This window comes from Diplotaxodon limnothrissa, linkage group LG1, assembly GCF_057381915.1.
Source record: "Diplotaxodon limnothrissa isolate DT_005_m linkage group LG1, D_limnothrissa_male_GT1.1, whole genome shotgun sequence".
Lineage (NCBI taxonomy): Eukaryota > Metazoa > Chordata > Actinopteri > Cichliformes > Cichlidae > Diplotaxodon > Diplotaxodon limnothrissa.
The window spans coordinates 24,122,622-24,146,765 of NC_140596.1; the positions used below are offsets into that span (position 1 = coordinate 24,122,622).

At 39.7% G+C, this 24,144-nt stretch overlaps 1 protein-coding gene across 2 annotated transcripts in view; it reads right to left on the reverse strand.

Moving 5' to 3' along the window:
* The window catches only part of ankrd11 (ankyrin repeat domain 11), a 116,662-nt gene that overhangs the window by 17,032 nt on the left and 75,486 nt on the right, over positions 1-24,144 (reverse strand). For both annotated transcript variants that reach the window (XM_085345095.1, XM_085345035.1), the window contains exons 3-4: positions 9,084-9,229; positions 1,221-1,353 (exon numbers count right to left, since the gene is read on the reverse strand). In XM_085345095.1, the coding sequence (XP_085201221.1) occupies positions 1,221-1,353; positions 9,084-9,170 (220 nt within the window). In that variant the 5' untranslated portion in view covers positions 9,171-9,229. The remainder of the gene's footprint in view (positions 1-1,220; positions 1,354-9,083; positions 9,230-24,144) is intronic.

Below are 24,144 nucleotides of genomic sequence, written 5' to 3' on the forward strand. Positions count from 1 at the left end.
AATTTTCATGCAGGTGGAAGTCCAGGTTAACAACACACATTTTACTGCCCCCATATACTACCTGGGTAGCTACCGCTAACAAAAATAGGTCTGTCGCTATGACACAATGCAACCTAATAAACTTCTCACGTGACTGGAAAGCGTGCAATGCCAGGAGCCAGCTAATCTTCAAAGCTTGTACAGTGTGTAAATCTTAGAAACTAACACAATATAGCTCAGATCAGAGACAAAGAAAGGCAAGGCGCTGGAAGACAACATGAAACTATTAGTATACTAAAAGAATTTCCAGCTAATGTTCCCGTCTTTAGATTTCGCATCTCGTGTGATTGAGGTAGGGTGAAGATTATCTCAAGATAAAAAAAACTAATGGATAAATAAAATGAATTCAGCAGAAGAGATTAGAATATTAATGCACAACAAGTAAACATTTGTGAAGAAGAACATGAAATAATCTTGCAACTTAAATGGAAGTGAAGAACACACATACACAAATGTCCAGAGATTTAAGACATATTACAGCCTCTCAAACTTTTTAATTTATTTATAATTTGCTTAAGTTGAGGAGTAATCACATACAACATTATGTGTTTACAAAATACTTGTCCAATCTTGCTAAACACATCCTCATGCCCTAACAGTCATCTGTTGCATACTTGTAGTTTTCCTCTTGTGTGTGGAGAGGAAAGGTTTTTTCCCCAAGTGTAAACACTGAACATGAACCAATTTAGCAACTCACCCAGTGCTGATGAAGACTGTTACCAAAGCCTCTAAGCTGGACCATTATCAACAAACTAAATCCTGAACCCTTAAAGCCCAAAGTCAAACAAGCGTGAGGACTAGTCCTTCTCTCCCTAATTAAAAGAAAACAGCTGGAGCCTTACCAAACCCAGGCCTGGTCAGGCTTGTATGTTGCCCAAATCCCCACTTAATTGGATCATGATTTTGTGTGGTCTTCCTCTCCTTTTAGACTATGATTGTAGGTACAAACTCCTTGATTCTCAAACAACCAGCTAATTCAAAGTTGGGAGCACTTTCACTTCACATAGGTCAAGCCCTGTTCGCACACCAGTGCTAACTACTCTCCGTTCTCTTTGATTTCCGCACTGAGTGCTCAGGTAGAGTAGAAAAGCGCTATATAAGAACCAGTTGAGTCTATACAAAGTCACAAGGTGATCGAGATGCAGAAACATGAGCGTAAACACACAGCAATACAGCCTTACCTGAGTCAGAATCTTTCTGGTCTCCATTTGCTCCAGCAGTGAAGGGCAGCTTCCTTTTAGAGGCCTTTTCTTTCATCTCTTTGACCCCATCATTGCGATCCAATTTGGGAGTCTTGTTTGATAACACCTTATCCTGTGAAAGCAACAAAAAACTGGGGTGAGCAAGTGTCTTCATCAGAGCAGTGCACTTTATTTGTCTACCTTACTTTAAAGTCCTAGAAGCAATTCCTGACTCAGCTGCCACCTTGAAAACACCCTCAGGCACATTTTGAAGCATTAATTAAATTAACTTTAATTTCAATGGTCACCAGGAAATAACATCTGATAAAAGACTGCACAAGTTTGCTGACCGCAAACTCCGTTTATAAAAAGCTTTTCCCCCCTGGAGGTTATACATCTACCACCATATTTTTAAGTCGCTGTGTCCCTCTTTCATAATGTCTCTGGCTATACCTTCCTACTGAATTCACTGGCCTGACTCTTCTAGCTATTAAGAGCTTCTCAAAGCAAAAGTTTTTCCAGAGTTTCCTCCTAGATTCCTGGCCACAGTAAAAGAGCCAGGCACAGGGAGAGGAGGCTAAGCTGACGCCGGCTTGGCTCTGTGGTCTACAGCTGCTGGAAACAATCACAAACCCCTGTGTATCTGCTATCAACAGATGTAAATACTTATGTGTTTGCCCAGCTTAACTTAACGGTTGTTCTGTGTTTGGGTGCTCATGCAAACTAATTTATCCAGAATACCTTTTTTAAAAACAAACAAAAAGACCCCCACAGACCACAAACAGTGGAAGATGTCTACAAGTTGTTTATGATGTCATCTTCATAATAGTTTCTTGTGTGGTAGCAGTAAATAATTATTCATTATTAAAGCTACTTTATGTTGGTCCCTTTCTTTAGGAGTCGCCACAGCTGATGGATGCACATATGTGATTTGGCACAGATTTTACGCTGGATGCCCTTCCTAATGCAGCCGTTTCATTTATCCAGGCTTGGGAATGGAACTGAAGCTGGGTTTGTATCTCTTACAACGAGCTACTAACAATTATTCATTATTAATTTATATACATTTTTAACTAGAATACACAGAATTCAACACAGAATTATTTTTAAAGAGGAAAGCAGTAGCTTCTCACTGAGCAAATATATGAAGTCAAAGCCATACGCTGCATTCCTAATTGCAATACATTAGGAATCAATTCAAAGTGGACACTTAGAGATATTTGTAGATGACAAAAACACAATATTAAAAGACAAGTGTTGCATCTGTGTAACAAAAAATGTTTTTAACGTGTCCCCCAGTAATGGACCTATTATGCTTGATATTTTGCGTGCTGATTTTGACATCACATAGTGTGTTGTGTGACACTTTGCAGCGCTTTGGCCATTTGTGCACCTCAAGATCTTTGTAACCTGGCACGTTGTGCCGTGGCTGCCGCAGCTGGGTTGAAGACACGAGTGTACGATTGTGTGGAAAAACCTTTGCAAAACAACACCCGACAAAGTCTTTGCTTCCGTGTTTTGACTACTTCTTCTGTGGCGATATTGTCTGAGTGGTGACACCTATCGCTCAGGAGAATACTGCAGTGGTTTCCTGCGCCTTAACGGTGGGTATAAATGTGAGTGACTGTGAGACAAGATTGGGGCCGTGATCATTGCGACCACTGTGGTGGGTTTATCAGGGATTTAAGTCATGACTCATGTATTTAGGTTTCTATATTTAATGTACTACATGCTTATGCTAAGGAGGTAGAGGAAGTCAGCTGCTGATTGGAAGGTTGGTGGTTCGATCCCTGGCTCCCCCAGTATGCATGCCAAATATCCTTGGGCAAGATACTAACCCCGACTTGCTCTCCAATGCATCCATCGGAGTATGAACACGTATGAAGGACAGTAATGCACTGACAGTATAGATTACAGTGCTTGGGTGAAAGGGTGTGTATGGGTGAATGCAGCGTGTTGTACAGAGCACTTTGAGTACTCCAGGAGAGTAGAAAAGCGCTATAAGAATCAGTCCATAAACAACAACAAAAATAAAATAAAACAAAAGAGAGCTGATACTGTTTATATGCTAAAAATGGGACATTGTTGTGGCATTAAAAGGATACCATGCTTTTAAAGGATCTTTTTTTAAAAATAAATGATATTACCTAAAAAGAAAAGTGTTTTTCATAATTACATTATTTGTCATGTAAGGTTCTGGTCGGTATCGTGAAAGTCTAAATGTACTCTCTTACAATACAGTAGTCAATACTGGAATTTCAGCAATGACTCCATGTATGATTCAGACGACACCATCTGTGATTAAGCGTTCAAAAACAAAAAACAAAAAGCATACACAGGATTCAGCACAGAGTGAAAAATAAAAAAAATCAGTCCACTATAGCTCCCTATAACTCCCTATACAAATGCTCAAGCAAAACTTCTACAGGAAGGATCTAATCATTTGACGACTCCGTTAACTACACAGGTTTAAGGACTCATAACGTAAGATGCAAGACAGAGGTGAGATAACGTACAAACAGACGCTTTAATTCACCTAATTTCTCTGTCCTATCTTCAGTACCCTGCTCATCTATCTCTATCCTGAGGGCAGGTTTTCTATTATGTATCAACTCTTTGAACTCCTCCCCCTGCCCTGCCCCAGTCATAAGACCATGATGTCATGGTACAGTAGAGACAAACAGTGTAGCTACAATGAGCTGATCTTTCTGTCTGCCCGTCTGCATCCCCGCTCACTCCCACAAAGAGAGAACACACCATTTGAGCGAAATTATGATGCATACGTTTAAAGCTACAGTACATCTTAAGCATGGAAAACACTATGTGAATTATTTCTTAAAGCAAACAAACAAACAAAAGAACCATCATATAGCTCTGGTTAACTGGACTGGGGAAAAATGGTCAATTCACCAACTCAAATCTCTAAAGTTCAACCGGGTTGATTTTGGAGAATTAAGTGTAAGCAAAGCTTTGACAACTCAAGACTTTCCTCTGATCTGCCTTCACACGACACCCTGTTTGGTGGTCTCCTAGCAATGCGTGCTCTCTTCGTCTCACTCAGTTTTCCACCCACCCCTGTTCGCTTCTTTCCCTCCCTCCCTCCATACCAGAGTCTGATGCAATCCTTTGCAGAGGGTTGTAAATCCATGCCTGCATAAGCTGTACCTCTGCTTTCTACACCTCTCAGAGCTGCTGCTGGTAGCTGAACAGTTAGTACACACATGACATCATCAAGCTGCGCCCAAAACTTTGTTCCAACACAAACAGTGACGACAGTATCTGTGTCAAATTCAAGGTAGTGAATACGTCATAACTGGGCAATAAGGTGACACCAATTCAAAAGCACTTCAGACATGTGACTTAGGGCTTTTTAAGACAACAAACACTGAACCCAAGTCTATTATGCAATAGTCCATTATTTAATTAAGCATTTGTGCTGAAGTCAAATGCAAGAACTATAGTTTAATTAAAAGGAATCTCCGTCGAGCTGTTTATCAATCATTAATAACTACAAGATACAACTGAGAGTAAGAAGATTACGCAAGTACAAAGACCTGCGCAGGTATGTTGTATTAAATAATAGCTCAGTCGAAGATGTGGCAAGAAGAAAACAAAATATAGCAAATATGCAGGACTGGTGGAATAAAGTATTCATACCACAATATATTGTATCATTTGTCTTGCAATACAGTACACATACCAAATGCAAATTTTTTATTAAAGTAAGCATGCAGTCTATATAGATTCCCCTACTAAATCACAACTTTACACCACTTATTGTGGCGACACTTATAAAATCTGTACAAGTCAAGTAAAGAGACATTAACCAACATCAACAAGAAAAAAGTCAGGGAGGGGGAATCGCAACCTATCATGAGTTGATGACTAGTACATGCTGGTGCCCAAGCTACAGTATGGTTTGGTCTGTGATTTTAGTCTGTTGTTTGGTTGCCAAACCAAGTAACATGAGTGTAATGCTTTGTGGCTATAAATTAGATGTTACCGTTATGAAATTAAAAATAATGGGATACTTTTATTAGGTGTTACATATGATCTTAAAAAGGGTTGTTTTAGCCTGTTGGTAAGTGGTTACTAGGTAGCATGTTAATGTCATAATATGCAATAAAGAAATAACCACTGGCAGGGACCTGAGATAAACCATTTTCAACTTCAAGGCAAGTGAGTCAAGCAACTACTAATGAGAGTAAAACAAACTGGTGTTTAACATATGACCTGGTAGTAAAAACATATAGGGTTATCAAGGGAACTAAGCACCAATTTCAAAGTTTTAGTGAACAGTGTGGATGCAGATTAACGTTCATCTGTGTTGCAGGTTTCGTTGCTGAACTCCTGATTGTGCAAAAGAAGACAGACAGAGATTTGATGCCTTATAGTAAGCTTCCTACGCCTGATATATAGTAACACTTAAACATTTTAGGCAGTAAGCTAAAGTGAGTTTGAGAAAGAAATTTTATTTAATTTTATTTTTGTATTTTAAAAGGTACTCGTCAGGGAGGTTTTTCTTGAAAAACCTGCAACTGTTCCTCAGTGGATTTAGGACATCCCATTTATGTCATCCCAGACTGACTTTAGTGTTCTAACAAGCTCAAGATGTAAAACACTGCACTGATGGGAAAAGCCCAACCTAAAGAGCATCACCTTATTAACATACATTATAATGTATGCACAGAAAGGTTAGAGAGAAGTCTGAAGTCCAGAACTGCATCACATGCACACATGAACTTCTCAAATTAAAAAAAAAAAAATCTGCTTCATTCCCATTTTTCTGTTTGATTTAACTTTTGCACATACCAGTGCTTATGCATTCATGTGATTTGAACATACCTATTTTGATAGCCCATGTTGTCAGAGAGGGGACAGTGCATAACTATGCACAGGTTTCACTTTTGCCCCATTTCCATGTCATGGAGTCAAATGACATTTGCAAAAAACAGAATAAAAACCAATCAGATATCTTACGTTCTTCTACAGTACCCTGGCTTTGGGTATCTGCTGATACCTAGTAGCGATCCAGTGAGTGTGTTGAATTATTACACTGTATTTTTATACTTGGGAAACAACTGGGGATCTATATGTGTAAGGCAACATCAGTCTTGAGTCAACGCTATCTTTTCCGACTTAGAAAAATTAAATGCAACAAATAAATACATCCGCAACTATAAATTAGCTGAATTGGCTGTTTTTAGTGAAATAACAAACAACAACAGTAAAACAGCAAAGAGATACAGTGGGGCAAAAAAGTATTTAGTCAGCCACCGATTGTGCAAGTTCCCCCACTTAAAATGATGACAGAGGTCAGTAATTTGCACCAGAGGTACACTTCAACTGTGAGAGACAGAATGTGAAAAAAAAAATCCATGAATCCACATGGTAGGATTTGTAAAGAATTTATTCGTAAATCAGGGTGGAAAATAAGTATTTGGTCACCTCAAACAAGGAAAATCTCTGGCTCTCACAGACCTGTAACGTCTTCTGTAAGAAGCTTTTCTGTCCCCCACTCGTTACCTGTATGAATGGCACCTGTTTGAACTCATCATCTGTATAAAAGACACCTGTCCACAGCCTCAAACAGTCAGACTCCAAACTCCGCCATGGCCAAGACCAAAGAGCTTTCGAAGGACACCAGGAAAAGTATTGTAGACCTGCACCAGACTGGGAAGAGTGAATCTACAATAGGCAAGCAGCTTGGTGTGAAAAAATCAACTGTGGGAGCAATCATCAGAAAATGGAAGACATACAAGACCACTGATAATCTCCCTCGATCTGGGGCTCCACGCAAGATCTCATCCCGTGGGGTCAAAATGATCATGAGAACGGTGAGCAAAGATCCCAGAACCACACGGGGGGACCTGGTGAATGACCTGCAGAGAGCTGGGACCAAAGTAACAAAGGTCACCATCAGTAACACACTACAACGGCAGGGAATCAAATCCCGCAGTGCCAGACGTGTTCCGCTGCTGAAGCCAGTGCATGTCCAGGCCTGTCTGAAGTTTGCCAGAGAGCACATGGATGATACAGCAGAGGATTGGGAGAATGTCATGTGGTCAGATGAAACCAAAGTAGAACTTTTGGTATAAACTCAACTCGTCGTGTTTGGAGGAAGAAGAATACTGAGTTGCATCCCAAGAACACCATACCTACTGTGAAGCATGGGGGTGGAAACATCATGCTATGGGGCTGTTTTTCTGCCAAGGGGACAGGACGACTGATCCGTGTTAAGGACAGAATGAATGGGGCCATGTATCGTGAGATTTTGAGCCAAAACCTCTTTCCATCAGTGAGAACTTTGAAGATGAAACGAGGCTGGGTCTTCCAACATGACAATGATCCAAAACACACCGCCCGGGCAACAAAGGAGTGGCTCCGTAAGAAGCATTTGAAAGTCCTGGAGTGGCCTAGCCAGTCTCCAGACCTCAACCCCATAGAAAATCTGTGGCGGGAGTTGAAAGTCCGTGTTGCTCGGCGACAGCCCCAAAACATCACTGCTCTCGAGAAGATCTGCATGGAGGAATGGGCCAAAATACCAGCTACTGTGTGTGCAAACCTGGTAAAGACCTATAGTAAACGTTTGACCTCTGTTATTGCCAACAAAGGTTATGTTACAAAGTATTGAGTTGTATTTTTGTTATTGACCAAATACTTATTTTCCACCCTGATTTACGAATAAATTCTTTACAAATCCTACCATGTGGATTCATGGATTTTTTTTTCACATTCTGTCTCTCACAGTTGAAGTGTACCTCTGGTGCAAATTACTGACCTCTGTCATCATTTTAGGTGGGGGAACTTGCACAATCGGTGGCTGACTAAATACTTTTTTGCCCCACTGTAAATCAAATGAAAAATAAAAATGTATTTGGGTCGTTCTTTTAAATTTTTTGCACTAATCTCATTAGGTTGCTGCATAATGCTCTTACAGCTGCACTGGTTGCTCGTCTTCCTGCACATACATGCGCTTACCATGAGGCTGACAGGATACGGCTTAAATGAAGCAATTTTTATGATGTCTCTTATGATGTCTCTTTGATTGAACTAAAAAAAACAAACAAACCCCAAAACAACAACAACTATTGGTGTAGCAAGTGTAAAATACTTCTAAACCATATTGCTTTGCTTTTAAATTCACTCTGGCTAGCAACCAACACGCTACAGCTGAGGTGTGGCAAAGCAAAGCCTGAACAAGACCACCAAAGATCACCAAAAACCAGTCTGAAATATGGGAACAGCACACCCCTAGAAACATACATCAATATTTATATTTCCATGGAATGAGCTGGGACAGAGCTTACCATACAATCAAATGTGCAAAGAAGAATCTTACTCTTTTTAATTATTTCATTTACACACTACATTCTACTCATTACTTTGGTTGTTAAACTAAAAGTAAATACCTATAAATTGCAGAGTGATGCAACACATACATTGCTCTACTCCACAGTACATTTGAGATGAGCTCTGTAAGCTGACAAGTCAGAACCTGCCTCCAGCTGGTCCACAGAGCCAATGCAAAGCATGGTGTGACTGGTAAACAACAACATTAGTTTGGGACAGAAATCTTTTTGATGTTGCGTAAGGAACTGTCAAGCTTACGGAGATAAACTGGTAATTACTAAATAACTAAACTGATGTGAGCGTCTCAGGTTTATGACCAAAAGGTCAGAAAGTGCTGTTTAAAGGGAGTAAATGATTTCTGCTGAAGACCACGTGTCTTTGTCATTCAGTTCAATGATGATCTAAACCCCAATCTAAAACTAATTTTGTCATTACTTTAACTCATGTTTCTCCAAGTGAAACAGGCTTTGTTGCTGTGCACTGTGTTTACTGTATGCTTTTCAATCTTACCTTTTTCCCACCTTGCTTTTCCACCATGTCGGTGTTGAGTGGGAAGTGGTCCAGCTGGGGGGTTTTAGAACCCCCACCTTTGGGCATCGTTCAGCTCTCCCCACGCCAAGCTTCATTCACGCTGCCATTGCATCGTCATCAACCGTCTGGAACAAAGAGAAAAACAAAATGGTGTGTGGATGGAGGGGAGGGGGAGTTTAGCACCTGACGTTTCATTGAAAACACATTTACACACTGCCAGACGATGCAGCCATTAGTGGTACATCAAGCACTCCACTTTCAACCATTACACCCCTGGCTCTGGAGGAAGAGCATTTAAAGAGGGAGGAGAGCTGCAGCTGTGGCAGGCAAAGGGCTTATCTGTTCACCAGGCAGAACCCAAAGAGCAGTAAGAGTCGCCTGAATACTTAAAAAAAGTTGTTAGAAATCTCTGTTAAGTGTAAACCCAATCAAAGTACAATTACTTTTAACAGAGGCATGCTATTCATATCAGCTACATCTTAAGTGCTGACATACTAGAATTTGGGAATGACAACAGGGCAGACTATGTCCAAGATATTGCATAATGCACATGTTGTGGGCCTTGGAACAGCTGAGGAATGTCTTTAGAAATTTAACCGGCACGTCTCAACAAAAACCCAAACAGCTACTTACCGCCAAAGCTAGCCAGCCCTTGTAATTGTGGGCTTTACCCTGTACTAATTTATGGCATCCTTGCCATAGTGACTAAGGAAGGTGATCCATTGTATTACAGCAACAACAACAAAAACAATCATCTCTGGTATAAGTGGTTTTATTGTAAATTCACAATAAACCATGAGAGTTCTGTACAGTTTATTGTCCTCTGTGTTCTTAGTGTCTACTTTGCCTTACGTGCAAGTACACAACAATATGTGCATTACTATCCACTGCCTTTCCTTCATGGCCGCCTGCTTCACAGGGCCATGAATTAATCATACAATCCTTTCCTCAATTCTCTCCTCTGTAATGTACTTTCTCTAAAGAGTGCGTCCAAATGTGATCATCCCTGTGACTGACTGAGTGAGTGAACAGATGAGGCCATGGCTGCATTATTTTTTCCCTCTACTTTGAGACACTGGCACTCCTATCTTCCCTGGCGCCACTTCCATCTCCACTCCCCTCCCCTCCCCCCACCCTTCTTCCCTTCGCTCTGCAGTTATCCTATTCAAAGACTGCTATTTATATCCTTCCAGGCAAGTCAGTCAAGTCAAGACAGCCAGCCAGCCAACCAGATAGGCACACAACTGCAGTGGACGTGCTGACCCCCTTTACAGCTGTAAAGAATAAGACATGAGAAACACAGCAAACCACAGGCACCTTCCTCACTCGCACAGTTCATTGTTAGTCCCTCTTTGCTACTGGTAGGCACTTGCTGCAATCTCCCTCAACTCCCACCTCTCACCACACCAAACAAAGTGACAGGAAGGTCGACCGCTCTCAGAAATAAACAAACACTGCAGCCACGCACAGACACACACATTAAACTGGGTCAGCGAGGCTTCTAGAACAATAATCTGCACTATTTTGGGACTACTATGATAGATGATAATAGCAACCGAGCATTTCGCTGATATGTGAAACACAAGAAAATGCTGTTTGCAAGCTTGCAGTCACACAAAGGCACACATGGAGAGGAAACCCTGTTCAAAACCAAGGGGCATCATTTCCTGTGTAATTTCATGCCAATAACAAGACACCCAATATCTGCTGACAGTGTGTCTGTGTTTCGCCGCTGAACAGTTGATTAATTTCATATGTCCATTTATGAGTGTACATACAAGATTTCTACAAAATGTCACTTTGGGATGTTTTACAACCAACAGACAAAGTAATTTTCTCCAAGAACAAACTGCAAATTCATTCAACATTACTAAAGAAAATGAGTGTTTGATTAACATTACACTATTTAGTTTAATTTCAGCCTTTAGAAGATGATGTGTAATGGAAACCAGACATTACTAACTTGGCAACCACTGCAAAAACTACTCCCACTCAATTACTTGGTGGGTTTTATCTACATATTCAGAAATGTAAGTGATCATGAGCTTGCATATAGTGGGAGTGCGTTAAAGTGGTGCTGAATAGTAATCTAGGCCAGCGAACAAAACAACTTTCAGGTGTTTTGAGGTGTTAACGGTTGAAAAGAAGTTTAAGCATTTGCTATCTTTAAGGTGCCAGAAACATTGGTGACCCATAAGGAATGATCAGGATTTCTACATTGATTAGTCATAAAACGCGGCCTTCAAACCGGAGACAAATGCAATATGATAAAACACACTGAGAAATTCCACACGGTACACTTTTGTGCCACTGACTTTGCCTAAACCTACTTGGTGTCAGGTGTTCCAATTAAGGAGATGAGATTGTAAGTGTGGCTTAAGAGGTGTCACTCCCTATAAATAAAGGCATACAAAGTCTGATTACTGTCAAAGCCGTGTCTTTTCGAGAGAGATCAGTTGATGTGAACCATGGCAAGATTGCTACTACATTTTCAGGCTAGAAGCATTTACAAATGGCTAGAATTCAGGTCCACTACCTGGGAATGGGCGTCCTGTAAAGAGCACACCAAAAATAATCCCAAATTAGGTGAAAAAAGACCAAAAGGTAACAGCAGAACAACTGCACAAATCTCGACAACTTGTCCACAATAAGAAGAAACACTGAATAAGAATGGTGTTCATATCAGGACATCGCAGCACATCTGAAAAGACTCTCCAGATATTTCACAAGACTTGCTGGATAATGTTGCTAGATAATATTCTGTGGACATGTGAGATCAAAGTTAAACTTTCTGGCAAAAACCTAAGGGACTTCCAAACTGGAAGAAGAATTTTTTTTTTTTTCAATGGAATGTCACGACACAAGACCATGACCTGAGTTTAAGGCAACGAAAGACAGGGTTACAGAGCACACAAGAAAGTTAATAATAAATTAAAAGGATAATTTTAGAACAAATCCCTTAGCTACTTGTGACATAACACGAAGAGGGCTGTTCAACCAAAACATCCCAGAATTATTAATTAACGCACTCTATTTGTAGTGAGGAACCGTCCTCACGTCTTCCTCATCTCTGTCCTGTTACTCATAAGTAGCTGCAGGATAATCTGAGGGTTTTTGTTGTGGCTGTATGAGTTACTAAATTCAACAGTTCATTTACATTTTCCAGCCTAGCTTTTGTTTGTGTTTTACAAAGTTTTGTCAAATGTGTTTGTTGTAACGGTGTCCCATTTCAATTCTCTTCTCTTCACAACTTTTGGGTTTGCAAAGTAGATATATAAAATATGCATTTCAGAGACAAATCATCTGTAGTTACATTTTTAATCAACGGGGCAATACATTTTAAGTTTATAAGCAACCAATTAACTGTTGCCTGCTGACTCGCTCCCTGACATCAGGGGTAGGGAGAAAGAAACAAAAAAAACACGCACTGCACTGTTGAGTTTTAATGTATTATGCATGACGTCAGCCAAGTTAGACGTGGCCATGGAGATAACTGCAGAAAGGAGTGGTGAGTGTTGAGCCAGAGAAGCAATCTCTTCTAAATGAAGGACCGGACCTGCCAGTACTACTCTCCAAGCTTCTCTCACCCCTGAATAAACACACACACCATTCTTTCTATGCCCCCTGTCCCTCTCTCTCTTCATCCTCCTGTAGCATCCTCTCTATCCCGAGCCACTCCCTCTGCGGTCAGATGGAGGCCAACACTTCAGCATATTGCAGCATACCATGTGCATACTTGCAGAAGCACTGGGACACATCACAAGCACACTTGCACTGGCATGAGGTCAACTTCAAGAGTTAGTTTACAATGGTTTCAAAGCCTACAAGGCAGATAAAATAGAAGAATGGACATAAATGCAGTAGCATTTAATAAAAGGGCACACAGCTGTGAATTTATTTCTTTTAAAGCACAAGGGACATTAGTGTGCCCGCTCATACAAAATTAATGTTCTATTTAAAGATAATGTGTACAGTGACACACATGGAGTTTTCTTATCAAGCATATAAGAAGTGCTGTTATATAAATGAAAATGCTATTGCATATATCTGCTGCAATAAAACTGCAAAACACCTCAACCTCAAAGGCTCACAGACCAAACTCTACCATAGCCAGCACAACCAAGCAGCTGCTCTAATACAGACAGACAATTTTGATTATGTATGGGGAAAACAGAGACATAAAGACACAAACAACTATAGCAGAGGTACAGGTGCAGATTTGAAAAGCAATTGTTTGCCCCAGCCCCGCGCCACTCCCAACTCTCAATGTACACACAAAAACACACCTCAAATTTTCCACTCTGACAGCTGAACAGTGCAGCAGCTGCACACAGGGATGGGCATGTTGCTGTGTCTGCCTGTGCTCGTGTTTGTGTGCGTCGTGCGTGTATCGACCTCGCTGCATATTGCACAATCAGATACGAATCAGCACCGCGCACACAAACACACACACACAAACTGCCAAGCAGTCAACTCGTATCTTGATGTTGGCTAACAGATGTGCCATGACTTCTCCATTGTATCATAAATGGTGAAACAAGTGTTATGCAGGTCAAATGTCCTCATAGCAGAGATGCTCAGGAGTTGCAGTTGTGATTCTTTGCATTCTGGATCTAGAGCTCTAGTAAGATCAAGGCCTTTCAAGCAGAGGTGGGACCAAGTCATTGTTTTGCAAGTCTCAAGTAAGTCTCAAGTCTTTATCCTCAAGTCTCAAGTCAAGTCTCAAGTAATGTCAGGCAAGTCAGAGTCGAGTCTCAAGTCACTGGTGTAAAAGTCCGAGTCAAGTCACAAGTCTGAAATTTTGAATTTCAAGTCCTTTCGAGTCTTTAAAAAAAAAACGAAAAAAAGCATGTTGCAGTTATGCTAAATGTAAATATTAGACCATGTAATTTTTAAATCTGTGTTTTTCTCAACACATGACAAAATAGTGAACTTAGAAAATATACACAAATTGTGAAATTGCACCTCTTTAAAATGCAGCTCAATTAAACCTAGCTCCAAGAATAATTTTCACCGACAGTTCTGAGATACGCTGCATGTTATTCTTGGATGCGGTTGTAGGACCAGCTTTAAAATCGCATGACAAAAATATCATACATATTAAAAAAAACTGCATCACCAACGTAGCCTGGACAACATTTGCTAGTTAGATGAAGTCAGCTATCTCATCGTAGCATATTTATATGCATATTTATAATTATACGCTTCTTGGAGTGAGTGCATACACTCGTGAAGTTTAGTAACTTCAGGTCACTGCAACAAGCCCAGGTACAGTTTACCGACGGATGGGTACAGGACCTTGAAATGCACCGTGTAGAACGAAAGACCATCGTACGTATCATAAGTTTACCAGTCTCACAAATCGTCTTCATAAATACACATTCGTTAACCGTTTATTAATATAACCTTTGAGCTCAACGGTAATTAATTAGCAGTGGAAATAATTTCTGGTAGCATCACAGAAATGCAGCAGTGACAATAATATTGTATGTTGTAATCGCACTGGGCAATTAGTGATACAAAACAACTGTTTTACCCTGTGAATAAAAGTATATGTTTTTGTCAATGTACCATAATAACAGAAGCGAAACGCAATATTGTGTCAGGACAATTCACTATTTATGCACAATAAATAAAGGAGCATAGCGCGACAATTTCTGTTCAGCGCCAGACTTGCTTGTAACCTATATCACCAATTATGTTATGAAAATGACGCATTAACTACAACAGAAGACTTGCCTTTGTGGAAATGCTTGGAGCAGACTAATCTGTGAGCTGGAGTGTTCTGGGACGTTATATTTGGTCTTTGAATGGCTGCAATCCAGTCGCCTCTTTGTTACTTCGGAAACATGGCTCGAACAATTTCTCTTCAACGACGTAATCCGATAACAACCGATCTCTTTACCCGTCGGCTTCCCGTGGCTGTCATGCGACCGGCTATTGCAGTTAATAATACAACAGCTTCTTGACATTTTTGTGTTTCTTTTTATCGCTGTGTGACTGATTTCAATTGAAAGGCTGTGTGCGCTAGTACCTCTTGCCACGAGTTCCCAGAATCCTTTGCGGTTTTACCCCTGAATGACGTCACATTTTCAATCTCTATATAATATGCATGTTAAATTTTATATTTGGGGTAAAATATCAAGTCTTTTCAAGTAAACCGGTTCAAGTCCAATTCAAGTCCCAAGTCATTGGTGTAAAAGTCCAAGTCAAGTCACAAGTCTTAGAACATTTTTTCAAGTCAAGTCTAAAGTCATAAAATTAATGACTCGAGTCTGACTCGAGTCCAAGTCATGTGACTCGAGTCCACACCTCTGCTTTCAAGTGTACTCAACCAAAGACACCAGTTCAAAATAATGCCTAAGAACAGATACTGACACAGCCTTGATTTAGCATGACTCACCCCTAAATACTGTGATACGTTAGAGGATTACACAAACTGGTAAAGCAATACAAACTCCCTTTGGCAGAAATGTAATGGTGAAAAACATCTTTTAGCATCTATATTTAAAAGATAATAAAGATCTTAGTTGGGAGCACAAATCCTCATATCTCCTGCTAGGTTATCCATTTGACAATTCATGGTGAATTTACCAGTTACAATTCCACATAAAAAGTGCTGATGCAAAATACATTTTCAGCCCCAACCTATTTACCTCAAATACAGATTTCTCACCAGTAAAAAAGCCACAGAGTTTTTCCACACTTGGTAGTTATTGGAAAAAGCAGACCACTTAATTTTGAGTACAAGGAGAAAGCATCTATGTTTGTTTATAATGAAGAACTTTATTTTCTTATTAATTTTGAGGGTGCAATAGGAATTTAAGTTAAAATTTAACACCAAATAATCATATTTATTCTGCCTCGCTTCCCATTATTTAGATTTGATATATCTATATCTATCTATATATATATATATATATATATATATATATATATATATATATATATATATATATATATATCTATCTATCTATCTATCTATCTATCTATATCTATCTATCTATATCTATCTATATCTATCTATATATATATATATATATATATATATATATATATATATATATATATATATATTATTGATTATAAAGCATTATAAAATCTTCAAATTATAGATAAAAAAACAAGCAAACCCCCCCCCCCCTAAAAAACAAAACAAAACTGTACCAAATCATTGTGCTTGGACAGTCTCGGTCGTTGTGTCCTTGGGCAAGACACTTCACCCGTTGCCTACTGGTGGTGGTCAGAGGGCCCGGTGGCGCCAGTGTCCGGCAGCCTCGCCGCTGTCAGTGCACCCCAGGGTGGCTGTGGCTACAATGTAGCTTGCCATCACCAGTGTGTGAATGTGTGTGTGAATGGGTGGATGACTGGATATGTAAAGCGCTTTGGGGTCCTTAGGGACTAGTAAAGCGCTATATAAATACAGGCCATTTACCATATGTGCTAATGCAAAAACAAGCACAGAGAGAAGATGCATTATGCGAAAAAAGAAAATACATGCCTACAAAAGACGCAGAATTACTTTGTGCATAGTGCTGTATTAAAGAACTGTGATTATCTCTGCTTCTGCGGGTGGAGGCCAAGCTTCTACAGTTTTATTAAAAAAGAAAAATAGAAAATCACACATGAGATATGCTAACTACTTTGCATTTTCAGCAAAAAAAAAGTTTCTGGTAAAATACGACGTTATGAGATGTGAATCTTTTGTGCCTTCTCTACTTTAAAGTCAATGTTATGCTTAAATGCTGATTTGAGGATGACCACATCTGGATATGACAAAATATATCTGAAATGTGAGTGGGAGTGGTCCTATTATCTAGGAGGAGAGAGAGCCAGGGAGCAAGAGAGGAGTGAGATGTGGGGAGGAATCCAATCACTGTCTGATTTTCTATTCTGAGCACGTCCACTCTCCCTTACACCTCTCTGTTCCATCCAATAACAGCTCAGGGCTTGCTGCCTGCCTGCCAGTCTGGTAAATCACGCTGTCTTTGCCAGTGACCTCGCTAAGATAGTGGCAGGCCTGTATATATATGCAGCTCGGCTGCAGGAAAGGCCAGCGACAATCTAGTGCATTTTGGCTCTCTCCTCTCCAGTCCCTCAGCTTCATCAGTGCTCTGACTCATTCTCATTTCTTTCCTCTCACCTCTCTGAGTACTTCTCTCTCATCTGCCTTTCTCTCTATTTTCAACATCTCCCTTTCTCCCCCCCCCCCCCCTCTCTAAAGCCTGACATTGCCACAGCAACGTGTGAGCACACATGCACACGCGCACACACACAGAAGGCCTGTTGCCTAGCAACTAACAAATGAGACAGATGCAGGCCTATCAGAAGCCAGTGAAAGAGCTGTGGACCGAGAGAGGAAGCCTATTGATAGAAGAGTGCCTCTGCATATCAACCTCAAGCAACGAGGTTTCAATCCCTCCCTGACCTTTGGATCCTCATTTGATCAAAAAGAGATGTTTCACTCAGACTGATATGTGCTAACCAATGCCTCTTCTAGCAATTACTTGTATATATTAGATATTAAATTAGATATTGTATATTACATTGACATTTGAACTAGGGCTGCAATGATTCGGCGCCATAATCCATGACGTGGACTATAAAAATTAGTTGACGCCGAATTTCATCGTCAACGCGTCATACTCTAAAACCACGTAAATGGATTTTTGTAACTGCAGTACACTACGGGAAACTATAGGGGGAGGATCGCCTTTGTCGTCTGCCAAGACTGCACTCAATAGTAACGAAGAAGAACGTAGCACGAACAGCAAACCGAGAGGATGTAAGAAAATTGAGATTAAAAAAAAAAACGTGAAAGCATTTCACAGAAAACAAACAAAGCTAAATGCAGACAATGAAAGCAGAGCTTTGCGTCCATGACAGCTCTACTGCAGTCCACGAGCATTTAAAACGCCGGCACCTTGGAGCTGTGATGTTGACTCTGAATGGATCCGTTTTAGAGAGTTAAGTTCGTGTGTGGCCTTGATATCTTTTTCATCTTCATGTTTGTACAGTAATATTTATGTTAGCTCACTTGTCGGAAGCTTCTCAGGATGCTTGCTAAGCAGTTCAGCATTTCAGTTTTGTTAGCTAATGATTGAAATGCGATAGTTAAACAGGAGTAGCTACACTGCCTCCTGTTTTTTTTGTTGTCCACATGTCCTCTGCAATTGTGAATTCATCTGTAAACTTTGTTGACTTGTAATTTTGGACTGGAAAATAAAATCTTTTCGATTTAATTTGAAGCTTTATTTGAAATAATGGACATAAGCCATAAGCCATTTAGTTTCCCATTTCCACATTATTTTTGTGTCTAGATACTACTAGCAATTTAATTTGTATAACCTAACATTTTAATTAATTTCATTTTTATTCTGACAGTCCTATGGAGTAATGTTAAAAATACATTTGATTATTTTCAAATTCATACGTTTCCTAGGTCTTTATTCGTAATTTGCTGTGGGACAGAGCAGCAGGGTAATATTCACAAGTGGGCAGGCTTGAGCAGGTGATATACTGGACCCTAGAACAGGAGGTATGCGTGCAGGAAGATGAGATAAGAGTTACTGAAATAAGCATTGAATAATTGACCAATCAAAGAAAAATTAGGCCGATTAGCTGACTATCAAAATAATCGGTAGCTGCAGCCCTAGTTTGAACACTGCAAAATAGTCAGGAGAATAAAAGGGGGAGAAATAGGGAAAACATTAATGCATTACCTATCAATATACATTTGCAGATCTATCACAACAATGACAAACACCCACAAAAGTGGCACAAAATTATCAATATAGCATGGCATTATTTATTTTCACATGTCAAACCTCTGACTGAGAGGTTGTTAAGCAGGATGGATGGAAATACCAGTATGTTTGGGAATCCCATGCTCCCATTAAATGAGGCCAAAACAACAACAATCCATATTAAAGTCCTCCTACTTATCAAACTACTTACACTATGAAGACAATTTCACACACAACCAATATGAAGCAGCAAAATATTTACCACTTCAAGGTATATGTATATGGATGTCTGCTTGTGTGGAAGGGATTTTGTCTCCAGAGCGTAAACACTAGCCTCCGCATTGGGCATCCACACGCCATCTACACAGCTACATGCGTCCTCCAAGTGGGGTTGAAACCCCCCGCCAATGACGACAACAACAACAACAAAAAAAACCCAACTAGACAATGCCCCACAGTCGTCTGTGTGTAAATAAAATCACAGTCTGATGCTACAACCATAGTGTAACAGTTCATTGAACTTAAAACTCAAGACAGCAGTGCTCAAATGTCAGATTTACAGTCCCGCATTGAAGTCTGTTTGCGTAGTACTCAGTCTATGGATAAAGAGGTGTTATGTAAATTCAACCAATGCAGAGGCTACCAAGAGTTTAGTGTGGAGCCCTGGAAAAAGCCAATGGTGTGTTGCTAAAAACCAATGATGGCATGTGTAGGTTTGGTCTGAATAGTTTTCTTGAACAAGACAGGGAAAGACCATAGATTGTACCACAAACGTTTATTTTGATAGTCGACTAGTCACCGATTTTTTTTGCGATTAGTCGACTAATCAGATCATCATCCATTGGACGTAAAACGTACAGCTTATTGCACCAGCATGCATCTGCTCTTATATAACTATCATTAGCTTACAGCTTTAAGTGTTTAAGGTATGTGCTAACTAAAAATAAAGACAAGATGATAGTTTATTAAATTTTAATGAAATTTGCAGATTGTTTTGGTGGAGTTTAAAAAACTCAGCCGTCTGCTCCTTGCTTTCTAAAATATAACGGGACACCGGAGGATATTCCCGAGCATCTCACACTTCTGATAATCAGTTGTCTGCTTGATGTTTATTCAGCTGTGTAAAAACTATAACTTTAATCTCAGCCAAACCGATTTACTCAGGAACAAATAAAAAAACTGAAAAAAGCCAAACAATAACATTTTAAGTTATCTAAGTGACTTATATATGTTTAACCTGAGTAGGGTTTGAAAACGATTTGCCGGGAGTCCGGTGTTCTCACCAGCTCCAGTGAGCCTTGAACCCCAGCTAGCTATCGAGCTGATGGGTAACAGACGTCTCCGAAAACGTCGGAGCGCTTTTGAAAATATGTGGTGGCAGATATTTGAAGTTTAAACAGCTACATTCTCGCTTGAAAATATGTTAAAAGTTTATTTTGTGACCCAGAAAGAGTAATATTAAAACTAACTAGCTGCCGCCATTCTTGGAAACTGAGCAGGGCCGCGCTATGAATTCTGGGATAGGTTGGGCCACGAAGTATACACCTGACCCATCTTTCAAATCTGGGGAAATAAAGGACGCATTTGTCGGAGACTTCGAATTTGGACAATCTTCATTGTGTCGCTGTAACATAATTGGCCTACAAATGCGGGCACAGGAGGATGCGGTTCCTGAATTTGGACACATCTACCATCTTCTGTTTCAGTCTGTTATTACACTCTTAAATCCTACTACTTATTCCTGCATCTTTTGGGATCTTACAAAGCTTCAAACGATGCGTCGACTACTAAATTAGTTGTTGACGATTTTGATAGTCGACGTAATCGTGGCAGCCCTACCATAGAGTACGCTACAAACTGGAAGAAATCACAATGGCTGTTTTAATTATATTATTTTGATATTACTTCTGTCAACTCCACTTTGTGAGAAAGATAGCAGAAACACAAGCAAGAGTAGCCCAGTATACCTGCTATTCCATGTTTTTGACGTTGAACATTTTAGATGTAGTCTTTGAGAAAGGTCTGTGAATTACCCATCAATGCCTGGACAATTGCACACACACGGACATACACGAGCCAACACAAGTGCTAAATATTTTACAATGTAAGCTTTCCCAGTTAACAATAATTCATGCAACACAGTCTGTCTTTCAAAACCAAATACAAACCCATTTATCTGCAGGGTTTGATTACTGGTCAAAAATGGGCCCTAATAAGAAAACCAAAAAAACCAAAACAAATTTACAACATTAAAGTATCAAGAAACACCTTTAATCTTTCAGAAATTCTGCTCCTGTATTGAATTCATACAACAGACTGACAGTATGCCAACTATACTGTCAGTTTGATTTCTATCAAATCTTTAATCTACTGGTGACCACAGCAAAGTCAAGCTACGTCAGCTAGCAGTGTATGTACAGTATTCCTTGAATGAAGGTCACCCTATTCCTGAGCATGGAAATGAGGCAATGTTTCAGTTACAAACAAAGTAATGAGCAGCACAAGATTCAATAAAAACAGCATCTGATAAGCAGAAGTGTGTAGGCAGAATTAAAACAATATGTTAAGTGAAACTACTGTGCAACATATCACATGTAAACAAAAAAATCCTCACTGTGCTACGCAGAGCTATAGTAACATGAACACTGACTGAAAATAACACAAGAGATGCCAGTAAAACAGGAAACTATGACCAAGCAACTCCAAAGTCATATTCACGAGTGTAGTTTCTTTAGATTTAATTTAAAGCATCACAGCAAGCACCGGGGGTTAAGACCACATGCTGAAGTGCAGCCCCTCCCTCATACATAATGCACAGCGTTTTGCATTCCCTTCATCAGTTTAAAACTGCATGGGTTTAATGTACATTGCTTAGGGTGGTTACTTCATGTTAGGGATGCTCAATTTCTTTCTTTCTTTTTTTTTTTTTTAAGCACATGGAATGGTTTTCCTACACCACAGCATCAATAATAAATTGGCAACGTTGGTTGCGCGCGTTTCTCAAAGGAAACAACTTCTGCAAGTATCGTTTGAAGTATATGATTCCTGTTAAACTTATCATAAAACCACTAAAACCGAAGATTTGCTGCAGATGTGCTATAATGACGTGTAAATGCCAGCTTGGTTTAAAGTCAGATGAATTTAATGAAGTCTGCTTTCTAATGGATTTCCTGAGTATCCGTGTAGAAAAATGTTAATTAATCTTCTCTTACTCAAAGCAGTTTTACTACTAAATAACAAAAGGGCCAGGTCACATAACCTAGACTGCAAGGGAAAAAGAATAGTGACATTTTTATTCCAGCATTGATAAGATCAATGCAGACTTATTCTACGGTTCTCAATTTGTGTCCACGAAAAGCCACGACGGTACCACATAAAGTGTCCGCTGTTGATTATTTGTTAGCTTGGGCCATCTGGAAAATGAGGAAGGTGATGAGTGAGGTGTCCCAAGCCAGATTGGAACCCATGACATGATGGCTGTGCGATATAAAATTTAGCTCTAAGAGAAATGCAGCCACCAGGATTTATTCTTATAAAACGCGCAGCACATTAAGATGTGCGTGACTGAATTTATGTCTGCCGTGTGCCTGCGTGAGAGCACATGAATGAATGAGTGTATATGTACACAAGTAAGAGTGTACGATAGTAAAATGTGAGGCACGGTGACTGGATCTACATTAATTAAGGATTACGTGAGGAGGTAAAAATAAATGCAGAGGAGAGGGAGTGAGCCTGGATAGATAATGAACAGAGTGGGAGAAAGGAAAGGGAGGAGAGGCACAGAGGGGGGATATGACCTTTCCACAGATGAGCATCATTATGTCTCACACACACACACACACAAATGTATAAACTGTCATCTGAAAAGTGTTCCCAATTTAAAGCGGTCTGAATGCCGCAATGCAACTGTGATAAAATTATTGAAGAAGCAGCTACGGGGCAGATTACACAGACATGTGACTGTGTTTTTGGCAGCTACTGGATCTGCCTGCTGTAGGACTGTAGATGATTACAACAGTAACAGTTTCACTGCGCGTTCTTTATTTTTTGCACTTGAGACGGTTTTTTGTTTGTTTTTTCCAAGTGTGCCTTTTTACATCACAACTTCACTGTTTCGTGTTTTCTTAACATAAAGTGCCAAAAGGAATCAATCTTCATTGATTTAAGTGAAATTAATTTTGTTTTCTACACTTGAACTGGACACCAGGGTTAAAATGTGTTTCTGTCACATGTAAAAATACTCCAACAAGCCTCTGTCAGCCGAGCAACAAACAACTGCAGATTTCTCCCTCTAAACATGCATGCGCACATGCTTGTTTGTTGCAAAACGAATACAAAACCTCCTATTTGGCTTAATTTCTTTTTAAACCAAGCTGACGAAGGCTACAGCCTGAAACATGTAATTTTCATTCTGCTGCAATGCAATTTCTGAAGCATTATATACATTTGAGAGAGCTGACAATCTAATTAATATTTTTGGAGTATTTAGTGCGTCAGCACCCATTAGACTGTTTACTAATTTATTTTTAAAACCTAAAATAAGCTCCTACATGAAAAAAAAGCTGTGAATTGCTATTTAACTATCAAGTTACCAGAGTACACAGCCTGTATCGTGAGCTGCTAAAAAACTAATAAATCAAATATAGCTGGACAGCTTTTTTAATCTTACAAATTACTTTGGCACAAGAATTGAGGCTTTTCTTAGACATGGTTTGTTCCACAACATTTAACATCAACCATTCAATGCCAGGTCTCCACAGCATTAAATTCACAAGGTAATCATTTATCAAGATGTTCTCAAGCTGTGCTTAAACATCCAATATTGCACTGAAATAATCAGATGTTATGCTTTAGCTGCATATATTAGCAATTGAATGCAGCATTTTTCAGACCTACTCTTTAAAATATTAGCTTGTTAAAATAATGATCACTACCTCAACATGTCAGTTAAACTGTAAATTAGCTGCTTTGCTCTTCGGTGTATGTGGTGTATGCGTCCTTTCAGTTTTGGCACGCAGCAAGACAAGCAAACCTAAGCTTAAGAGCCAAAAGCTTAACTGCTACAGTACAGCTACCCCCGGTAAGTTTACATTATAGCCACCTGAAAAACACTAAAAAGATGCAGAGAATGGATTCTATGAGAAGTACATTTCTAATGGAACCAGAGCTTCTTGTGAAATAGGGTAACTGGGAGCGATGGTGACGCATTAATAGGCTTGTCTAAAATTCATCGGTGACTTGTCGTGCTTTGGTTTTGTGGTAAAGGTATGAGAGGTTATATAGTACTGGGATAA